Raw genomic sequence first — 22,251 nt, 5'->3', positions numbered from 1 at the left:
AATAAAAAAAAATAATCATTCAATACGATGTCTCGGTTTAGGGATTTCAAAATCTGGCAACCCTACCTATTACTATTACCCAGTTCGAGGACCGAATTGATGACGGACGAACTCCACCACGGTTATTTAAACAATAACGTTACATATTTATACGATAAAAACTCTGTTCTTCTACACGTAATGAGTATTAAGCATTTAAATGTGTATTAACATGAACAAATTTGGGGGCGCTAAGCACACCCAAGCCAAAGCCGCCCCCCCCCCCCCCCTAAAATCGCGCTTATGATTGAAACACAACAACACGTTTCGGCGTAAGAGGCTCGTTCCACAATAACAATAATCATAACACGGTAGTGTGATCGGTTTCCGTCGCGTTACCGCGATATTACGGTTAACCGAACTGCAGCTGTAATAGCGGTGTTGTTGTTATGTGCACGTTTTCACGTTCGGACAGCACACGAGCGCACGGTCGCGGTAGACACACATCGGATTCCTGAGCGATCGGACGACGTTCGTCACAGTACACGCGCGATTACCGCAACACCCGGTATCATCAACCGATCATTTTGCTGCTCCCGCGACCACAGTCGTACACCAGTATTCCCTTACAGATTGTTCCTTCGCACCCCGTGTGTTACGGTACGTGCACGCGGACGTCGATATGAACGCAATCGTTTCGTTCGCGCTGTTGTTCAACTAGCCGTTCGTCAGTTCTTGCAGTTCACGGCCGGTCCTTTTCCGCCCCTCGGTTCCATTCATTTCGTTTTTATGGACTCGAGTGCTTGACGACGATGATGTACTGGTAAGTTGTTTATTCTATCCTCGTCCAGCCAACGTTGAATAATTCCATGCTTTGAACCGGTAGGCACGATCGCCCTCCCCTCACCCTTCCCCCGTGCTCGTTTACCGGCGGTATTCGGTCAAACGTTTTCACCGCGATTTCACGTTTCCGCGAACCTTTGACGATGCATTTTTAATCGTCACGAATTTTCAAACGTATTATTTGACTTGTTCCTTCCTCCTTTCATCTCTCCTGCGAAACGTTTTGTTGTGTTATTCTGTTTTTCGCTCGGACGGGTTCCGTCATAATTTTTACTAATGCGATCTGGTACAATTAAAAAACTCGGCGTTCGAAAGCCATTCACAATTGTTTACATGCATTTTTATAGCGTAGATAACGGCTGATAATTGTTGTTCTATAACCGTGTAATCGCAGACCACAAAGAATCAGTTAATTAAACCGATCAATAAAGTTTAATTTTAATACGTCCTAAGTTTATTCCGATGAGTACAGTTCGATTATATTACCAATATCGATGTTATATGAATATAATTTCCGGTAATGATCTTATCAATTTGAAAACGATTTTGAACGCGGTAAATTCAAAACTGTACCGTATGCACGGATAATTTCGAAAGTTAAAAACTTAAATATTGCTTACTATTTTTTTTATAATATATATATTATATATATTATAATATATTTTGATTTTGTATGAAACGGTGTTCATTACCGTTGTGAATGTTTTAATGTCTTCGCGATATCAGTCTGATTAATAATTCATTTTTTTTTCGATTAATTTTCTCGTAGGTATTTGATAACCATGTGTTGAAAAAATAAATTGCATTGCATAATTATTTCAAAATAATATTATATACATTTTTTACGTGTGCCTTAGTTACATATACTAAAATCTAAAATGCTATAAGCTCATATTGGAGCTTAAATATGACAAATAGTTATTTTTTTTATTTTTATTTATACATAATGAAAAATTATTACTAAAGATAATTGTACTAATAAAATAATCATAAGAAATAAAGTACATGTAAAGTATTGAAGAATAATAAATTAATGATAAACTAAACATAGGTAGATAATTTTTCTTTTTGCTGTACTTATAAAAACCGGAGTAAAATGTTACAGTATTGAAATTTTTGCATTCAAATTAAGTCATTACAACACAAATTGAAGGAAGTTTTTTTTTTCTTTCTTAACGAACCGTTGCCGCTAGATTGATAGGTATCACAAAATACCTGCCTGTCATCTAGTACAGTTTCCAATTTATACATAACGTGCTCACCGTATAATATAACGATGTAATATGAGATAATACACGATTTAAAATATGTGTGTGAAACAGCGTGGTTATTTCTGCGTTCTTAAAAATCAAGTAAGTATTTTACTTTTTGACATTATCAAAATTGATTCGTGACATTAACATCGTGACGTTATTGTGCAAAATATGTGGGATACACAAAATATATTTTAGTGAATAAAAAAGAAAAAAAAATAAGGTCTTATAGTAATATTCGATTTTGCGTAACAATTACACACTTAAACGCATTCATATTTTATGTTTAAAATATTACAAAATGTTTTCCTTTTTTCAATATACCATCATTAAATAGAGATTCGGAGCATTGTAAAAACAGAATTATGTGCATGAATTTATCATTTCGCTCGACAACATTAGAAATAACATTTTTTTGAAATCATAGATTGAATAATTTTTGGTTTTTAATTTTTTGATAGTTTAATAATTCCATAAGTATATTTACTTTAAAGTAATTATTAAAGTACAACTGTATCGTTTTTTTTTTTTTTTTAATTTTACATAAATAGTTAGTTATTGTTCGATTTTTAAAGTATAATACTGTAAATATAGGTATAAAAAATATTTATTGCATTTGATTTGCAATATTTTTTTTTTAACTACATGTTTTCACTTGATGCATAGGTATATATATATATATATATGGTAGTTATATAGATTGTATAATATAATATGAGTTTATAGTGTACAGTACAAAATTGCAAAATAACAAGTGTAACGCCGATCAAAAAATTTCCATAAATCATCATATGGGTACTGTTTTCATGAAAATAAACCTGTATCGTAACTTTTATTTTATATAGCAGAGATGGCGAATCTTTTTAGGGTAAAGTGCCAAAATTTAAAATCAGATTTTTTGAAATATACTCGTGAGCCAAAAAAAAAAAAGACTAAAGAATAAAATTATAATAATTATATACATTTTATTACATTCACGTTTATTTGTGATCATATACAATTGATTTGATTCAAATTACTCACACTAAAGTTTTAAATTAGGTACCTATAGTTAATTTTTTTTTTAAGATGAACATTTTATAAAATTTTAATTTTTGATATGCCATTGAAATTTAACCAACGTGCCACTTCTGGCACGCATGCCATAGGTTAACTACCCCTACCGTATTATATAGGGTGCATAGCACATATTATTTTACGGTAGGTATTATAGAAGTTGGAATAAAAATTTAAATAGAAAAATGTAGTGTTGATTAAGAATAAGAAATATGAGCTATTATTGTAGAAATAAATTGTTCTGAACAATTTTAAATTAAATAAAAAAAACATAATCTATTGAATTCATAAATTGCCACTACCAGAGGTGTTCCCATAGGGTATACTAAATGTACACCGTATACTCTCAAGACACTATTGAAAAATTACGGGTATACTACGTGTATTCTCAAACCATAACAAAGGATACCTTTTAATTTAATGCCTCGGAAATAAATGTAGTTTTATTTTTCCCGTGATAAGGTAATGATTATTTACGATATCGATAGCCGAAGACATTATACGCTATTTGACTACAGTAATCAGAGGTAGACTGGAACTAAATATTTCACCGGGATTTAGAACTAAAGAACTAGAGCAGCCACATCTAAATACCTACCTATTGTTTGCATACATAATGGTATATTTAACAGAAAACTTTAATGCATATGTAACTTATAACTTATAGTATAAAAAATAAGAAAATATTTAAAACAATTTGATTTCAATTGATTTATTTTTATTTGTACACGTCCTTAATAGACCAAAAGATAATTATTTGTATTGTATTAAAAGTCCATATTTTGGTACATAATGGCATAATATACTCTCAAAACAATGTATGGGAACACCCCTGGCCACTACCACCATCGCAATTAGAATAAATATAAATATATCTTATCAAATTATTATTTAAATTACTTTAAATATTATACTCATCAATTTTTGTGATGGCATAAAATGTATGCTTTTTTTTCATATTAGCTCAATTGTCCATTAAGGATCACGCTGCTTCCTAGAGGTTTCGCCATCCATCTCTTATATTAGTCAACCTTAAGTTTACATTTTGGTCTATCTCTTTCAAGTATCTGATTATTACATCGATACCTACATCAATATGTACGTATGTATGTATACTTATGTAATTTAAATAATTAATAATTATGAATAAAAGTAGTAAATACTATAATTATTTTAATAATAAGTAAATTGTGTTTGCAACATATTTTCATTGAAGAATATTATTATGATCTGGGTTACAAAGAGATTGATGTCTTGGCTCGATCAGATCAATCGTTGTAGTGTCGTGGTTATGTACGATAGATTGTTTTATATCTTTATGATCAAATCCTAGATGTTTTTCAATATTTTTGTACGTCTTCGTTTATTCATTTGACTTCCAATGTTATTGTAAAGTCGAATAAAGTCCAAATGTTTGTGTTATTATTATTACATTTACTTGATCACATATTATTATTCTAAGAAACTAAACTTTTAAACACCATCATAACTTTATACCGACACAAATATTTTCTTTTTATCGGTTTTAACTTTTGAACTAGTTTTTTCTAATGCATTCATCTCATATATATAAATATATAAGTACATTTTTTGCGGACTAACCTGTCTTTATAATAGCAATAATTATATACTTATATGGAGGAATAGGTCATGCATTCATTGGACTCTGTCGCAGTGACAGTATAGTTGTTGTTTATAAAGTGTTAGCCAATATCAATTGGAAGTTAGAATTCTTGATAAATATTTTACTCGATTTCAATAGATTGGTGTACTTTTTATTGTATTTCTTCTTCTTCTTCTTCTTCTTTGCCTTTCTTCCACTTATTTGGGGTCGGCCACCCTTGTTCTAAACCTCTACTTGTCTTGATTTTCTATATCCCAGACAATATTCTTTATTGTATTAACTATTTTTATAACTTTTTTTACTAAAATAATATACGATTCTTATCGTCGAATACTTTACTGTATTATTATATTGATTTATATACATTAGAGTTTAGTACGTTTCAATATAATGATTAAATTTTATGTTTTATTTTATTGTGTTTTTGATTCCCTCGCATATAAATACTTACCGAGTCATTTTGATTTATTATAGGTCTTAATTATTTTAATTTATGTCTCAAATTTTTATCACTTGTTGGTCAGATTGTGAAATATATAAAATATAATATATTTATAGTAAAGTTTAGTATCATTTGCAAAACTTATGTAATAATTCATTTTTCATGTATATTTGATTATCACGTTAAAATAATAACTATTGATCGGGGATTTTTGATTAAAAATGTTTTAATGACATATTTATGCGTATGAATTTAATGTATATATTATACGTGTAGGTACCGGTTGAATTTACAACATACATACATGTACATTGGTAAGCAATTTTTCATACGTTTCGTTTGAAAGATTAATTGTCCTAAAAAATAATACACCTGCCTATCATTATAATGAACCGCAAAATAATAACCGCGTACCGCTGAACACTTTAAACGAACCTTGACCAGATAAATTTGAATAATTATGATTTCGATATTAAAAATTTATAGTAACATTGACTTTGGAAAGAAAGAAAAAAATACAAATTATACCAAATTGTATTTAATTTACAGTTGATATACTTCAGTAATCAGTGGGTCACAGCTTAACACTTATTTTCTGGAAATATTTAGCAGTCTAAGAGTTCACGGTTACTGATCGATTATCAAGTGCACGAAAATAACGGCAATTAATTTACAAACAAACCGAATACGTAAAGTATTCAATTATCACTACGAGTTCTGTCCTTGGTGATTTAGCCAACTGAGAAATGCATTATTTGATTCCGGTTTTAGACTGCAGTGTATTGAAATAAATAATTATTGTATGGCAAGATTTATTTATTTTCTCGGTACCCTAATTAATTGTAAGGAAATAAAATTATTCATGAATTCGCCGGCGAGACCTAGCATAAATAAACGCAATGGATACGGGTAGATTGTGTTAACGGACGTTAAAGTAAATATCGATTGCAATACGAGTAAGTAATTACAATATGGAAATAATTGTAACCGAAGATAATCACTCTTTCTTTTACATTAAAATCATAATCATAAATAAGCAATAAATATAATTGTATACGTAAACGATTCTTAAAAATAAAATATATGTGTATAAACAAAATATAATAAAACTATTTTCCAATCATTTGGACGAATATAATTCAAGATAATTTTATCAACAATATTAATTGAAGCACCAACAATAAGAAATATTACTTCTTTAAATACGTAGGTAGGTAATTATAACTATGAATATACAGTTAGCTAAATTATGGGGTTTTTTTGTTAAATGTCCGTGGATATTTACATTTTAAATTAAATACGCTTAAAATGCATCAATTATTTGAAAGAAAGTCATTTGATCACTGCACTTGCTTTGGACCCTTGATCCACTCCGTAAATTTAAAATATTTCTTGACCGGTTGTAAAAATCCATGTTATAAGTACCTAACAAGTTAATTCAGGCTATAGCTATGATCAACAAGCATCACGCCGTAAGTCTGAGAGTTTTGTAAACAAATGTTTTAGTTATTGATAATCAATTATTGCTCATTAATTCCTTTTAATTTACTATTTACTTGTATAATAAGAATATTTCTTAATAAATAGTTATAAGCAACGTATAATATAAATCATTAATAATCGTATACTTCGTAAAAGGCTCATATTTTTTTTAGTTCAAGCACAATAACTTACAATTAATTACACTGATTACAAGTGAACGAATAAGATACCTAACAAAATTAATTATCTTGTGTGTATTTATTAATTGATATGTGTTAAAGTGGATGTATTACATATAATTTTGACTCATTGTACTACAAATTATTATTCATGTATGTAAAAAAGTAGTAAAATAAATAATAATGTAGCAAAACAAGTGTATGAGAACTGAAAAAAAATACTAATCAGTTAACATAGTTCAACTGAAGTGTAGAGAAATACATTTTATACCGAATTTCAACATACTTCATAAATTAAACACAAGAAAGAAAAAAAATACACTACATCATTTTTTCATGTATCAAGATTCTCTCGAATTCAGTATCTATAAATAAAATATTAGGTAAATTTTAAATTATAATTTACAATCATTTTCTTTAAGAAGTTTAACTAGATTATAATGAAAAAAAAATATGAATAGAAACATTTCATTATTCGTCTTTCCCGTTTTCAATTTGATCATAAAATAGCAATTGCTCATAGCAAATCGCATATATATGTTATGACTTTTTATAATTACATAATGCGTAAACATGTAACCATATTACGTGAGTTAGAAGTATAAAATATTATATCCTAGACACTAACTGTAAATGTGTTCTGCTGTAATAAATAAATTATATAGAGTTTTATAAAATATTCAGAGTTGAACATTTCGAAATATTTTCAACTAAAATTATTTTAAATAAATCGATAGAATTTAATGTAGTAAATCATCAAAGTACCAAGTTACAATTTTTAACCTTTTAAAGTTTAAATGTACATATTATATTCGATATTTTTCGTTTGATATGTAAATGCATGTACATTTAACAGAAAATAATTGTTAATTTTTTAGTTGAAAATACCTAGTACATTAAACAATAAACGAATCAGCTTATTGCAAAGAAACTTATACTCGTATACTTCTAATACGTAAATCTTCTTCTCCCTCACTTTTCTCCAAACCATTTAGGATCGGCCACCTTTGTCCTAAATCTCCACTCGTCTCGATTTTCTATATCCCTACGCATACGCCAACAGCCCTCATATCATTCTCGATCGTAATTTTTCAAATAATACGTAAATAATCGTGGCAAATAGTCATAAGACAAACGAAAAAATAATTAAACGATTCCGTTACGTACGACGTAAATGATTAAACAATTTACAATGAGTCATGAATACTTGATTTACACGATGGACTAATAATATTGTTAAAACCTATTTTAAAATGGCGATCACGCGGACGGGATTGACGTGGTGTAATATAGGCTCGTCCAGGATCGTCACCATCCCATGCGTTTCGATTCTTTTTCTACACTTGTGTTTGACACCTGCAGTTTAATGAAATTTTCCTGTAAAACATTTATTTTTATTTTTAACTATCATATAAACGGTATCTATTATCATATTGGTTTTATCTCGTAAACGCGTTGGTGACAAGAAATCGTCTTGGGCGCGCGAGTTAAAAAAAAAAAAAGCCGCGAAAAAACGTACGGATCATCGTGATATTTTTACGTTCGACCGTTGTTTTACGGGGCCAACTAAATTCACCGGCCTGTTTCGATTTAATGACGTTCTCGTTTCAAGATAATTTCAATTAATATTTTTATCGTATGACGTAAGAGCACGGTGTTCGGATTCTTCAACTATTATTTATTTATTTATTTATTTTCCAGTCGAACACCGGAAGACGTTGAAGTACACTGACCGTTCGTTTCGCGCGGCGATAGCGGATCGACACACGCGAGCCCCGCGAAAACAATAACAAATGCGTTGGACGCCGCTTGTAGTAGCGTTCAGCGGATGAACACGAGGAGGCGCACGTGTCACGGCGCGCACACCTATAGCGTTACGACCATGTCGGCGGTCCAGGCCGTTACGGTATTCGCAACGACGACGACGACGACGACGACGACGACGACGACGACGACGGCGACAACGGTACCGGAAACGCGGTAACGGCGGTGACGGTCGCCGCGCTTAGAGTTAGTATCAGGTACCCGCGAGTTGGCGCGCACGCGTAAAAAGGCGGACTCGTTGGGCGAAATGGTACGCGTCCGGCGTCCGGGACCAATGATCGGCACGTGACCCGTGACGACCGTGGTAGACGAGCGACGACCACGACAACGGCGGCGCAACAGGTCACGACGAATCGGTCCGCCAGTGCGCCCGCGGCAGTTTGCAAGATGCGGTCGTCCGCCGCGGTGACGACGACGACGACCAACTCGCCGAAGCCGACCACGACGGTGTTCGCAGCCACCGCGCTGCTGCTCTTGGTCTTCGCGAGACCGACTCAGGCGATCGGACAGCTGCAGGGCCAGTACAACGGCCCGTACCCGGACATATGTCCCAGGTAGGACGTCACGTTTTCACGTTTTTCGTTCCGTCGGGGACCGTGTTCGTTGGACGAATAATACGTTTATCATCCGGCCGCGTGTCGTGTGAAGTGACCACCACGTATTACTACAATCCAGTGGGTCCTTTTGTTCAGTACGGTTCGAGAGAAAATAAATCGCCCGAAAGATCACCGTTTAACGATCGATCGTTAGAATCGGCTAGATCGAAAATTCGCTGTATCGTTGTTTTTAAGTTGTTCGCAACGTTACTATAAATAAATATCTACTGAATTTCATCGGTACGTGATTATTTTTTAAGTCATTCGTGATAAACCGAAAATTAAATTCACTTAGATGCACGTGATTTGCACCTAATTCGTATACGTGTTTATAATACATCAAAACATATTTGTTCGTACATAACGTGTGTGCATCGTGGTGCATGAGCTAAACATCATACCGTAAACGAATGATCAGTGTTATGCCAATAATTATTTCCGAATTTATGGCATTATATTATTATGTTTTATTCTATTTTTTATATAAAAATATGTTTCGATTTAAATAGCATAATATATTCTGTATTGTGTGTTTGACGTACACATATTTTGCACCTACATTTCTTCTAAAATTATAATTTAGACGGAGAATTTTATTTTTAAATTAAATCATCATGTTTGGCATTTAGACATTTAAAATGCATATTTAACATTTTACTACTTGATTGAGAGCAATTATGTATTTCCATTAGTTGTGACTACTTAATTGAAATATTTGTAAACCCAGTTATTGTATTATTACATTATATACATTTAATTATACTGGAGCACCCTAATTACACTTCATAATATTTATTTAAAATGTATACCGAATTAATTTTATTAAATGAGTTACCAATAGTATTATTACGTATTTTTTTTAAATATTAATCTTTTTTTATGACTTTTCTTCTTGAATAAAATAAATCTATTAGAATCTAGAGAAATATAACAATTAATTAGTTTTCCTTCATTTATTACTAATGGTATTAAATTACAGTCTAATATTAAAATTAACTTTCTGTATCGTACAAGTATTATAATTCGATAGTTAAATGTTAATGCGTGTACATTAAATAATACATATAATAAGTATAAATGTTTATAATTTATTATCTTCAAATTAATCATATACGAGTACTACATACTACTATTATTTTATTACTTTCAATTTGTTTATCCTAAGTAATAACAAATAATATTTTACTAAAGTATAGATTTTTCAATTTTACGAAATAACTGTGTTATATGCAAGATCAAATATTACGATTTACTTATTATCGTTAATAATAAAATAAATGATACGTAATTTCTTTTAAAATAAATTTATTTCTTTATTTTTAATATATTATTATATATTCAATCATTTTGACAAATTCTTTTTTTTGTTAGTTTTGTTTGTTAATATTTTGTAATTCTTGGTTAAAATTGAATAAGCAATTGCTTTAACATAGTAATTATTAACTGATCACTATCATAAAGATTATATATTTTTACTTATATAAAATAATTATTATTAATAAATTTAATTATATAAATAATTTATAATTAAGGAAAAAAATAAAATATTTAGTAAGTAGTAAATTTTGTTTTAAACTTAAGGTATAGAATTATTTTTTGATTAATCTAATCCTCGACAAATTTCAATATAACAGTATAGCTAATTTATACCGAATCATTCGATAATATACTAAAACTCTATATTTTAATTTAATATACAATAATAATATTCAATCATTTATTAACTAATTTATAATTATTAATTATTAATTAAAATATTAATTGTTCTAAATAAATTTTGTATTTGAATTGGGCTAATTCCGTATTAAAATAAATAAAAAAAATAATTTTTTTATTTTAATTTTTAATTAAGAGGTGTGTCTATCTTATCTATACATTTTTAAATATTAATAAATTATATTAACTTATAAAATAGATAAATCTAACACTTATTATCATCTTAGTTGTTATTTGACTATAAACAGGCTGGATTTCAAAATTAGAAATATAATGATATAATAATATATCTTTATTTTATAAACTACAATATTTTCATATTTTTTCTATATTTTTTATCTACACGGGAAAAAATTTTAATTTAGAAATTCCAACCAATTTATTCTTATTTTAAATATTATATTTATTTATAAAAACGTTAAAGTACAAATTAAAATAATAAATTATACTAATATTATTATGCTATGTAAATATATATGTATAATATTTTTAAGAATTCATAAAATTGCCGATTTTATGAAATTAACATTATTGTATTTAATTTTATTCATATACATTTAAAACACATAAATTAAGTTTTCGCAAAAGATAATTAATCAAAATATTACTTCAATTAATAGGTTTCTTAAAATTAAATACATTAAATAACTGAGGCCTTGAGATTAATTAATTAAATTTAATTTATGATTGTCTAAAAAATGGAAATGATTGCGAGAATATTGATAAATTATAATTTTGTAACTTATAAGATCATATTTATTCTAATAGATTGAAAATTTTAATTATTATGAAGTTAATATAAATAAAAGAAATAATATGCTTAACGAAATAAGGCTCACCCTCGTTTCAGCAAATAGAGCAGCGATTCTCAAATTTATTCAGTCACAGAGCCTCTTTTTAAGCAGTATTTTATCGTGGACCCCAAAGAAATATTTAATATTAAGTTTTATTTGTCTGTTTTCTATGAAGCATAATACACATGTTATGTAAATAGGTAGGCTCGGATTATCACTATCCTAGGCCCAAGTCCCAAGGCACAGTGATTTTAATGCTAAAACGACCATGCAATCACCAGTATTTAAATGGTGAAAAACTTCTCTGGGAGAGTAAATGTTGAATTTCAATTTTACGCTACCTATTAAAAACAAAAATATTTATAATATAAGGATCAAAACTTTTTCAAATACCATAAAAAAAACATTAATTTCACCATTTTGCATATTTCTGTAATCCTCGTAATAAAGTATAAAATAAAAAAAAAACTGTAACCAACAAAAATAAATAAATAATAATCGTGTAGTATATTATGTAAATATAACTTCGTATTTATAAAACTCTTTTTATTTGCAAAAAATTCAATTACTTTTTCAATATCAATTTCTTGGATCAATTCATGTTCAATTGCAACTACCGGTAATGAAAATAAATAATGATAATAAAATAATAATTTATTTTGTCCAATAGTGATATATGAATCACGATAACGAAAACATTGAGAAAACAGTATACGGGTAATATAATTATTTCTGGCTGTAAATTATTATACATAATATTTTACTTGATTAAACGTGTACAGTAGTGCCGGTTGTATATATAAAATTATAATAATAATAAAAAAATAAATAAAAAATATTATAAAAAAAACCATAGCTACATATTTTCATAATCCCAAAATATTCATAGGCCCTAAGTGCCTATAGTGGCTATGCGCTAATATGGCCATGTGTATATGAGGAAACTCAAAATGATATAATGCATATTTAATATTACATTTAAATAAAATATACCTGGCTGAATAATACCAGGAATGGGAATGTGTATTATCTAAAATTAAACAACTATATTTTTTTTATCGGGATTTTAATATTGTATGTACACTTCCATAGGTAAATTATATATGCTTTGACAGAGTCATCTTAAAATATATATATTTGTCGTTGTAAATAACGATTAATAATTGTTATATTTTTTAATTTTTTTATTATAAAACGAACGGAGCCCTTGAGAAAAAATTGTGGAGCACAGTTTGAGAGACGCTAAAATAGAGGATATACATCAATACATATATCATACAATAAAAAATATACTTTCATCGAAGCTACTTTCAAAAGAAACCAGACCGAAGCTGTGTATAGCCTATCTACACTCTATTTTTATGTATACATGCGATACCTGAACAATAACGAAAGACAATGACAACAATTTTTAATATTCGAAAGAAAAATCTTAAAGAAAATATACCTATGGTCCTACAATAAACTAGGAATCAGTAAATTACGAAAAGAGAAAAAATAAGAGATCGAAAAAATTTTCAATTTACCACATATAAAATAATATCTGGAAGCTAAAAGGCTAGGTTCGGCAGGCTCTGCATGATGGATAAAGAAAAAACTAATGTAATGTAATAATATAATTAAAATATAATAACATAATTTTTAATGGTTCTAAATGGAAAGAGACAGACTCTATCAACGTTGGTTTAATAGAGAATTTAGAAAAACCTAAGAACTACAAGAATTAACAAGAAAGATGCCGATGACCAAGGAGGTTGTAAAAAACTTGTGGAAGTGGCAAAAAGTCTTAAAAAGTCTTAATGGCTTGTAAGCGTAAAAAAATAAAAACCGTAAAAATAAATAATTTGATTGAACATTTTTTATTTTTCTAAATTGAAGACCAGATATGTTACGTATAAAATAATATTGATGTCATAAAAAAATTTGGAAATTCTCGATCAATCTTGATTGTTTATTTTGTTGTGTAAGCCATAGATATTTTAACAGACTTGGGTAGTATTCCGAATACAATATTCGGATTACTGTATTCAGAATACTTTTTTAATACATTTTTTGAAAATATTCAATTAAATATTTTGAATAATTATAACGAGTATTCTGAATATTGTATTTCGAATACCGTCAAATCATCTCTTTTTAAATAATTTTATTAATTCTCCATCGTATCTTGTATAAGCTAATATCAGGTATTTATTATTGTTGTAAATCATAAACTATAACAGTTATGTAACATAAAAATACAATAAAATAACATATATTTAGTCTACAATGTCAAATATTTCTGTTGAGCGGACATCTATTATTTTTATAGTATGAAAAATAGAAGTATTTTAAAAGTATTCGGAATACTATTTTTTGGAAGTATTCGAGTATTTACCCTAAATACTTTTAAAAAGTATTTTACCCAAGTCTGTATTTGAATAATTTGATACATCTACATAATACCTAAATAAAATATATTAATAAATTATGTTAACTTGATACCGAATTTCACAATTAATATATTTATAATTTACTTTATGAAATTTAACACACCATAATTATTTTAGTTGTTCACATACTAAAAAATATATTTTGTATAGACAGATTTAAATTAAGAAATTATGGAAAATTAATATTAATTATTAATTATTTTATAGACTATGTAAAATTCAATTTTATTAGAAAGCTTTAAATATGGTTGATTATATGTATAAATTATAAAATATTTAAATTTATTTAATAAATTATAATTACAATAATAGTATGTTTTACAGTGATATTTATTGTCATGGTGAACTTTTGGACGATGTACAAATGCAACAATTGTATCCAGATTCAAAAACATTCGTGGATAAAAAATTACGCCGAAGCGAAGCAGAAATTGTAAAAGCGTACAGGGAATTAAAACTCCGAAATAACGGTCGTGTCCCAACACGAGCTGTACTTTCCAAGTTTGTTAATGACAATTTTAATGACGACCCATTGGTCGAGTGGGTACCACCAGATTTTGTTAATAATCCCTCGATTGCTTCTTTTGTCCAGGATCAAAATTATAAGTAATGCTAAGTCATACTTCTTTTATTTATAATTACATATTATTTTTAATTTACAATCATTGTGTAGAAAATTACATATTTTTATTTGTATAATGTGATTTTAAAGGAATTGGATTTTACAATTAAATCAAATTTGGAAAAAATTGTCCCGAAAGGTGGACGAAGATGTCAAAATAAACCCCGATCGGCATTCATCCATTTACTTACCGAACGGATTTTTCATAGCTGGTGGAAGGTTTACCGAACTTTATTATTGGGATTCGTATTGGATCATAAGAGGTGAAAAATTCAACCAAACAAAAGACATCATAATGAATCAGCAATGAATCATTTAAAATATTTGTTCGTAGGAGCAATACTGTGTGACATGAAAGATTCTGCCAGAGGAATCATTCAAAATTTCCTGTATTTAGTGCACCGTTTTGGATATGTACCAAACGGAAGTAGAATTTACTATTTAATGAGATCTCAGCCTCCACTTCTAATCCAAATGGCCGCATCTTATTATACATATACAGATGATTTGGATTTTATTAAAAAAAATATTCAAGTAAATAACGTTTCAGTTTACATTTTTGTTTCGTATGATTTATATTTTATAATATGAATCCAATCCTAATTAAATTGAACTCAATCATCATTTCACTTGATTCACTAACTGATAAATGATAATGATATTTAATTTTACTCAATTGCAATTCAATAAATATGCATTAAAGGAAATTGACGTTGACACTAATCCGTACATTAAAATGATTTTTTGGTAATACTTTAATATACTTCTATAAAACATAATTTTTTTATTTATTTGTATGAAAAATTATATTTTATTGTATTCAAAATAGTATTTTAATTATCAACGAATAATTAACTCTTACCGTCATTTTTTTTAAAATTAATTTATTTTTAAATTTTTAAAACTTCTTATTAATTTATTTTGTAAAGTCTTATTTGGCTGTGACCTAATAAAATTTAAAAAATTTAGTAATTTAAAATGTAAATGTGTTTTTTTTAACCAGTAAATTATACTTAATAATTCTTACTAAATTTTTTCATGGTTTCAAAATTAAAATTATCATAATCAATGCAATTAATACAAATCTAAACATACTCTCATATGATACCTATCAATTATTTTAAATAAAATTCCTATTTTTTATTACTATCCTGTAACTTAAAGAATAGTTGTGTTTGAATTTTACAATAATTAAGAAATATTAACTTAAAAGTTAATTTTATAACTTATTAGTATTTGGAAGCGGAATTCAATTTTTGGATGACAAACCGAACAATAAAGGTTGAAAAAGCAGGTAATACTTATGTAATGGGGCAGTATAATACGCATACCAGAGAACCACGCCCTGAATCGTATTAGTGAGTTTATACGTTTTTTTTTTGACTGAATTATTTTTTATTTTCACTATATTTTATGAATGTTTTTTGTAGCCAAGATAAGACATTGGCAATGCCTTTTCCAAGTGAAGATGATAAAAATGAATTGTATTCCAGATTAAAAGCTGCTGCAGAAACTGGTTGGGATTTTTCTACCAAACATTATAACAATTTTGGAAAAAATACTGGTAATATTTGTATTTATTATAATAAGTACCTAATTATTATTTGATTCTAAAGATTTTTAACTATTTAACATTTATTTTTACAGGTGATTTGTCTAATACTGATCCTCAGAATTTTATTTACGTAGAATTAAATGCTATATTACAGGCCAATGCAGTAGTTCTTGCTCAAATGTTTAAACTGTTGGGTAACCCAGATAAATTCAAACACTACAATGACATTGGTCACCGTTTCCAAGTAGGAATAAATGCTGTGAGTGAAATATTTAATAATAAATGAGATATATAAGATACTTCAATACTATATTTAAGTAAATTTTTATTTTATGTGTTCATTTAGCTGTTGTGGAACGAAGAAGAAGGGATTTGGTTAGATTATGATCTAACTACTAAATCAAGTCGTAAATATTTCTATACATCTAATTTTGCACCATTGTGGACAGGTAGTTACGAGAGAAAACTTAGAACATATTACGGTAAACGAGCATTGGATTACTTGATTGTTAATGGTGTTATCAATCAAGATGGAACACCGAAACTAATTTGTAAGTCTAACATTCGTATATGTTTTCTTCAAAATTATATTGTTGTATAGAAATTTTAAAATTTGTTTAAAAAAGTAGGTATATTAAATAATATTTAAAAAATATGATCTATACAATGTTTAATCATGTACATTTAATGAGATAAATTGATAGTCCCGACGTACACATAAATTACTATTTTTTTCATAACCGTTAATAAAAATAATATAATAGCTTTATCAGTAGTTTGTATAATATCAATATCGACTGCCGTTACAAATAATTTGGGATACATGAATGTACCAATTTTGCCAGTACAATACGCCTCACCAAAAGTATCATGATATTGTTATTATAAGGGTTAGGATTTGTATGCAATACCATGTTTTTTTTGCGACTTATAATTATTGATTTTGTCAGTAATGTCCACTAATCATCTCATGATGATATAAATAGTGGTGTTTTCATTATGCATGTTTTTGCATATTTTTGATAAAATGTATATTACCTATTGCATATATTGAATAAAATTAATATTATTGCATATTTCGATTATAAAAATGCGAAAAATTAATGTTTTATAGTATATTTCGTAATTAATATTTATAATTTAATATTAATATTTCGTATTTAATTCTATCCTTGCTGATTAAAGTACAAAACTTAGTTTTTTGTAAAACATACATTTTATTTTAGTTTTTAATTATATTAAGACAAACAGCTAACTACTGATGTATTTCAATAAATAAATATTTTTTTAATAACTTATTATTATCATAATTATTTTAAATGAACATGAACTCATTTGTATGTATATAATATTATATATTATATATATTATATTTTACATTATTATTGTTATTATTATTATATTTAGTTGATAATTTATTAAGTATGATTTCATATACATCCTTTTTTTATATTAGATTTAATTAATATAAATCCAATATAATTCCTTATGTTTCAACTGTCAATTTACTCATAGGTGTACCTACATCGAATGTTAATTCTTCTCAACAATGGGACTATCCGAATTGTTGGCCTCCGCTTCAAGCCATGGTCATACAAGGATTAGATCGTACGAATTACAAACCTGCCCAAACCGTAGCTATAAATTTAGCCAAATCATGGATTAATACTAATTACGTTGGATTCATTACCAGTGGTACAATGTTTGAAAAGGTAATTTTTAATGAATTAATTTTATTCTATCAATACCAATAATATACAATCATAATTAAAAATTTGAAACATTATGTATATCTAATATATCTATAAAAAATCGACGATTATTTTATTAATTTTATAAAATTTTAACTTTTGTCTAAACTTACAGTATAGTGCTCTTGAAGTTGGTACAACAGGAGGAGGTGGTGAATACACACCACAAACTGGATTCGGGTGGACAAACGGAATTGTATTCGAACTATTCCGAAGATGGGGACACATATTTCGATCAACATGAATATAATGAAAACCTATTGATTTTGTAAACAAAATTTGTTTACATAAACTTACTATTTTTGTATTTTTTTCTTTTTAATATTCTAACGTTTACAAAAAAAAAACGACACATTATGTGAGCATGTATTTAATATTTAAATGCTCATTTATAATAATGTAAAAAGTTTCTTAAGTGTATGTATATACTTATTAATACTTATATGATTGTTAAATATACATAGAAGTTTTTTTTCATAAAATCTTAACTAATTGATACTTAAACTAAAGTTTTTTTTAAGAATATCTAATCCATCAACAATAAGGTATAATAATATATATTTTTATTATTACATTACATCATAATTAGCCAGGCAATATTTTATGATCTTCTTTGTAACTTTTTTTTACAAATATAAATATTCGTATGTATGTGTTATTAAATAATATATTATTTGTTTTTCCTATAGTTTTTCGTGGAAAATCATAAATCTATAGTATGACTATTTATATAATTATATGACTGAATTTTCATTTAAATATTAAAAAAAAGTTATACATTTTTTAATAGCATATTAATTTTAGATGGTTAAAATTTATAACCTAGTAAATCATTATTTATTATAGCCGGAATTTAAGAAAAATTAATTAGATTTTATAATTAATTAATGATATTTGAATACATTGTAAATACTATAAGTTTATCAAGATAAATTTAAATTAAATAATATTTTGTATATTTATATTTTACACATAATCTGTATTCTGCACATTTTACATTTACAAAAAGCAATGATGGCGAACTAAAATTTAATTGGGGAGAAGGGGCAAAAATTATTTCTTCCTACCCCCACCTAACACCATAGAATATATATAGTAGTTAATATATAAATAGTTTTTTTGGGTAACCTCCAAAAAAAGGAGAGGGTGGTTACCCCTTATGGGTTATAAGTTCGGCGCCACTGACAATAAGTCTATATGATAATTTGTGTATATAATTTATAAAAAATATACTTATTGAAATATTGAATATATTTAGAATCAATTTTTCCAAAAATGTTTGTATTTCCTTCAGACTTAAAAATATTTATAGTATGGTTATATCAGTTGTTTTATTTTATACTTATCTAAGGTATTAATAAAATTGAAGTACCTTTATATTATTTAAAAACTTCTTAAAAAAAAAAAAATATATTTTAATTTATAGTTTCAATTTTTTGTTATATATAAAATTTAAAAAATGTATCTAATTTTTATCTAGATATAAATTATTTTTATTTATCTATATCCATATAGATTAAATTTTTGCCCAATCTGTCATTATCAAGATAATTTAAATTCCATTTATCTTATTGTATATATTCTTTTTTTTATCTGAGTACAACATTGGTAAGGAACATTTTTAACTATTTTAAGTATCATATTTTTATTACTAATTTAATACAATAATAAGTTTTGTATAATATAATATAACTAGTCCCCATTTGGCATTTGTGACATTATCTGGTTCGCTTACTCCGTTTTGAAATATTCGCCAATCGTGAACTATAGTGTATTGTACACACTCAAATTATTTGTGTTTCTAAGGTTCACTTGTGTAAGGCATAATAAATATTACACTTGTTTAATGATAATAATTAATTATTCTTAACCTAACCTTTTGCATACGATTGCGGGAAACAATTTATAGGTAATCTGCGCGTGTTAACTACAGTTTTCAGTCGCGGCTTGTTTGTGATTGGTTTATAATCGTCCGGGTATACCAATCATTTTTAATTTCCGTAAATTTTTGAAGTATTATTCTATAGGTATGAGTTTACGTTACATTGAAACTACAAGCACGTATTTTAGAGCATAAATCATAAATTAATCCTAGTAAGTATAGGGTATCTGTTTACTAGAGACTAGTTCCATAATATATGTACGAGTACGCACAATTTCAGTTGCAATTAAACCCTGTTAATTTTTATTATTATTTATTCTTAACAAAGTTGAGTCGACAACCTTTGTGCACATATTAACTCGGTGCTCACGAATGGCGTTCCAAAATTCCTTTTCCACATGAAATGCGGGGAGTTTGTCATTTGCATCACTGCTGGTAGTAAAAATTATTGTTTGTGATTTGCACCATAATAACAGTATGTAATTCGCATCATAATGAGTATCTTTTTGTTCGATTATTGAATATTTGATATTATAATACTCGATTATTCCTCGGTATCCTCGTCGACGTCAAGACCTAGATATACTCGAATGACAATAATAATTTTTCGGGATCTTTCGCCTTATCTGGTAATATTTTAATAATATTAGGACATTTGACGTCTAATTATCGGTCGTATTCACGTCATATGTATATATATTTATATAATGTATATCAGTTAATTATTTCGATCGAACACTAAGCTAACCGTTTAGCCTTTCCTTTCATGGTAATATGTACCTAAGTTTACTTTATTTCAATTAAAAATTATTATTTCCAGATTATTCAATTCTGTTTTATCCACTTTTTATATCTCAATATATAGAAACTTGTACGTTGGTACTATCGAGAAACTATCGAAAAAATAATAGATTTTACATTTGGTGCAAATTACAATTCCTATTTCTTACTACCTGAGGGTGGTGCGAATTACATATCCTTATTTTGGAGCAAATTACAATCGCATTTCAAAGCATTTCAAACATTTTGTTGCAAATTGACTAATGCCTATTGCGTCCCGGGGTTTCTAAATGACTACATAAATCGCGCTCCAGCGATATTTAACGACTTCACGAATTGTGTTATAACGATATTTAACCACAACACGAATTGCATCCTAAATCATTTAATGGTATATATATATATTGTAATAACATAGTGTAGTAACAATAGTAACATAATTATAAATATATTTCAGTACTGTAAAAATTATGATTATGTGGCCATCAATATATAGAGTTATACGTTAAGTCACATTTTTAATTGTTTTCAATCGCAGTAAACCAAAACTTCATTGCTTGGAAAAAGTGATTTTTTTTTTTAATCTGTTATTTGCTTGTTTTAAATGTTTAAAGAAGAATCCGTTTTTCTGAACTAACATGAAATTTATCAGTGAATTAACGCTCTTAAAATAGAACTTTTGTGCCATGACTGCCGACCAGAAACAATATTCATAATATACAACCAATTAAATTATTCTATTAATAGTGAAATAAATGTAATATTGTATTAAATGTTCATAAGATTCCTCATAAGTCAGATTTCAACGTAAAAATATCGAAAATGCACAGGCTCGACTTTTGTTTTAGAAGCATTTCAATATTCACACGTGAACCAAACTCAATCGGAATCACGAAAATCTGAATTTTTTTTTGCAATTCCGTGTTCGATTTAGGTATGAAAAATGAGCACAATATTCGTTTTTATTCAGTGCTCGACTTGACAAAATTAAAGAAGGGAGACTCTGTTTACTTCAAAAAAAGCATCCCCTAAACTTGTTAAGCATTATAATTATAACGTAATAATAGTAGGGGGACGTTAACATTTTTGAAAATTAGTTGGGGTAATCCGTCCCTCTGCTTCCCCCTTCAAGTTGAGCACTGCTTTTATATAAAAGAGGCTGGTTTTATTATTTTGATAATATGCTGTTCATTTATCATACTTTTTACTTAATTATTTTGTCATTATTGAGTTATCAAAATTATATTCTAGTGGTTTCTATAATATAAATAAAAATATATCAGCTTTATTAGTCATCCTACATCCGTTCTTATATCTCACCCGACCTTTAAATCTCTATCCTTTTTGTTATTTTGCTTCGTGAAATAAATCTGATAATTACTTACGGCTTATGGCTATTGTAAATATAATAGTTTTGGTCAGTATGATTCGATTATTGTAA

At 27.7% G+C, this 22,251-nt stretch overlaps 1 protein-coding gene across 1 annotated transcript; it reads left to right on the top strand.

The window, feature by feature from the left end:
• The first annotated feature begins 375 nt into the window (after positions 1 to 375).
• Positions 376 to 18,465, top strand: LOC112683104 (trehalase-like). The gene is made up of 11 exons (XM_025553973.1): positions 376 to 802; positions 8,560 to 9,236; positions 14,545 to 14,826; positions 14,933 to 15,105; positions 15,177 to 15,376; positions 16,076 to 16,200; positions 16,273 to 16,406; positions 16,490 to 16,656; positions 16,744 to 16,948; positions 17,913 to 18,109; positions 18,264 to 18,465. The coding sequence occupies exons 2-11, from the start codon at positions 9,070 to 9,072 to the stop codon at positions 18,390 to 18,392; spliced, it is 1,779 nt and encodes a 592-aa protein (XP_025409758.1). The 5' UTR covers positions 376 to 802; positions 8,560 to 9,069; the 3' UTR covers positions 18,393 to 18,465.
• Positions 18,466 to 22,251: the final 3,786 nt, after the last annotated feature.

The sequence above is a fragment of the Sipha flava genome, unplaced genomic scaffold (assembly GCF_003268045.1).
Source record: "Sipha flava isolate LNK unplaced genomic scaffold, YSA_version1 219_pilon_pilon, whole genome shotgun sequence".
Taxonomy (NCBI): Eukaryota; Metazoa; Arthropoda; class Insecta; order Hemiptera; family Aphididae; genus Sipha; species Sipha flava.
The sequence above is the reverse complement of the archived record's forward strand: the minus strand, read 5'-3'. Positions and strand labels throughout refer to the sequence as shown.

Coding starts and splice junctions, on each gene's coding strand:
- LOC112683104 (XM_025553973.1), top strand. CDS start 9,070: ATGCGGTCGTCCGCCGCGGTGACGACGACGACGACCAACTCGCCGAAG. Junction 15,377..16,075: donor TTATTAAAAAAAATATTCAA/GTAAATAACGTT, acceptor ATAACTTATTAG/TATTTGGAAGCGGAATTCAA. Junction 16,949..17,912: donor TGGAACACCGAAACTAATTT/GTAAGTCTAACA, acceptor ATTTACTCATAG/GTGTACCTACATCGAATGTT.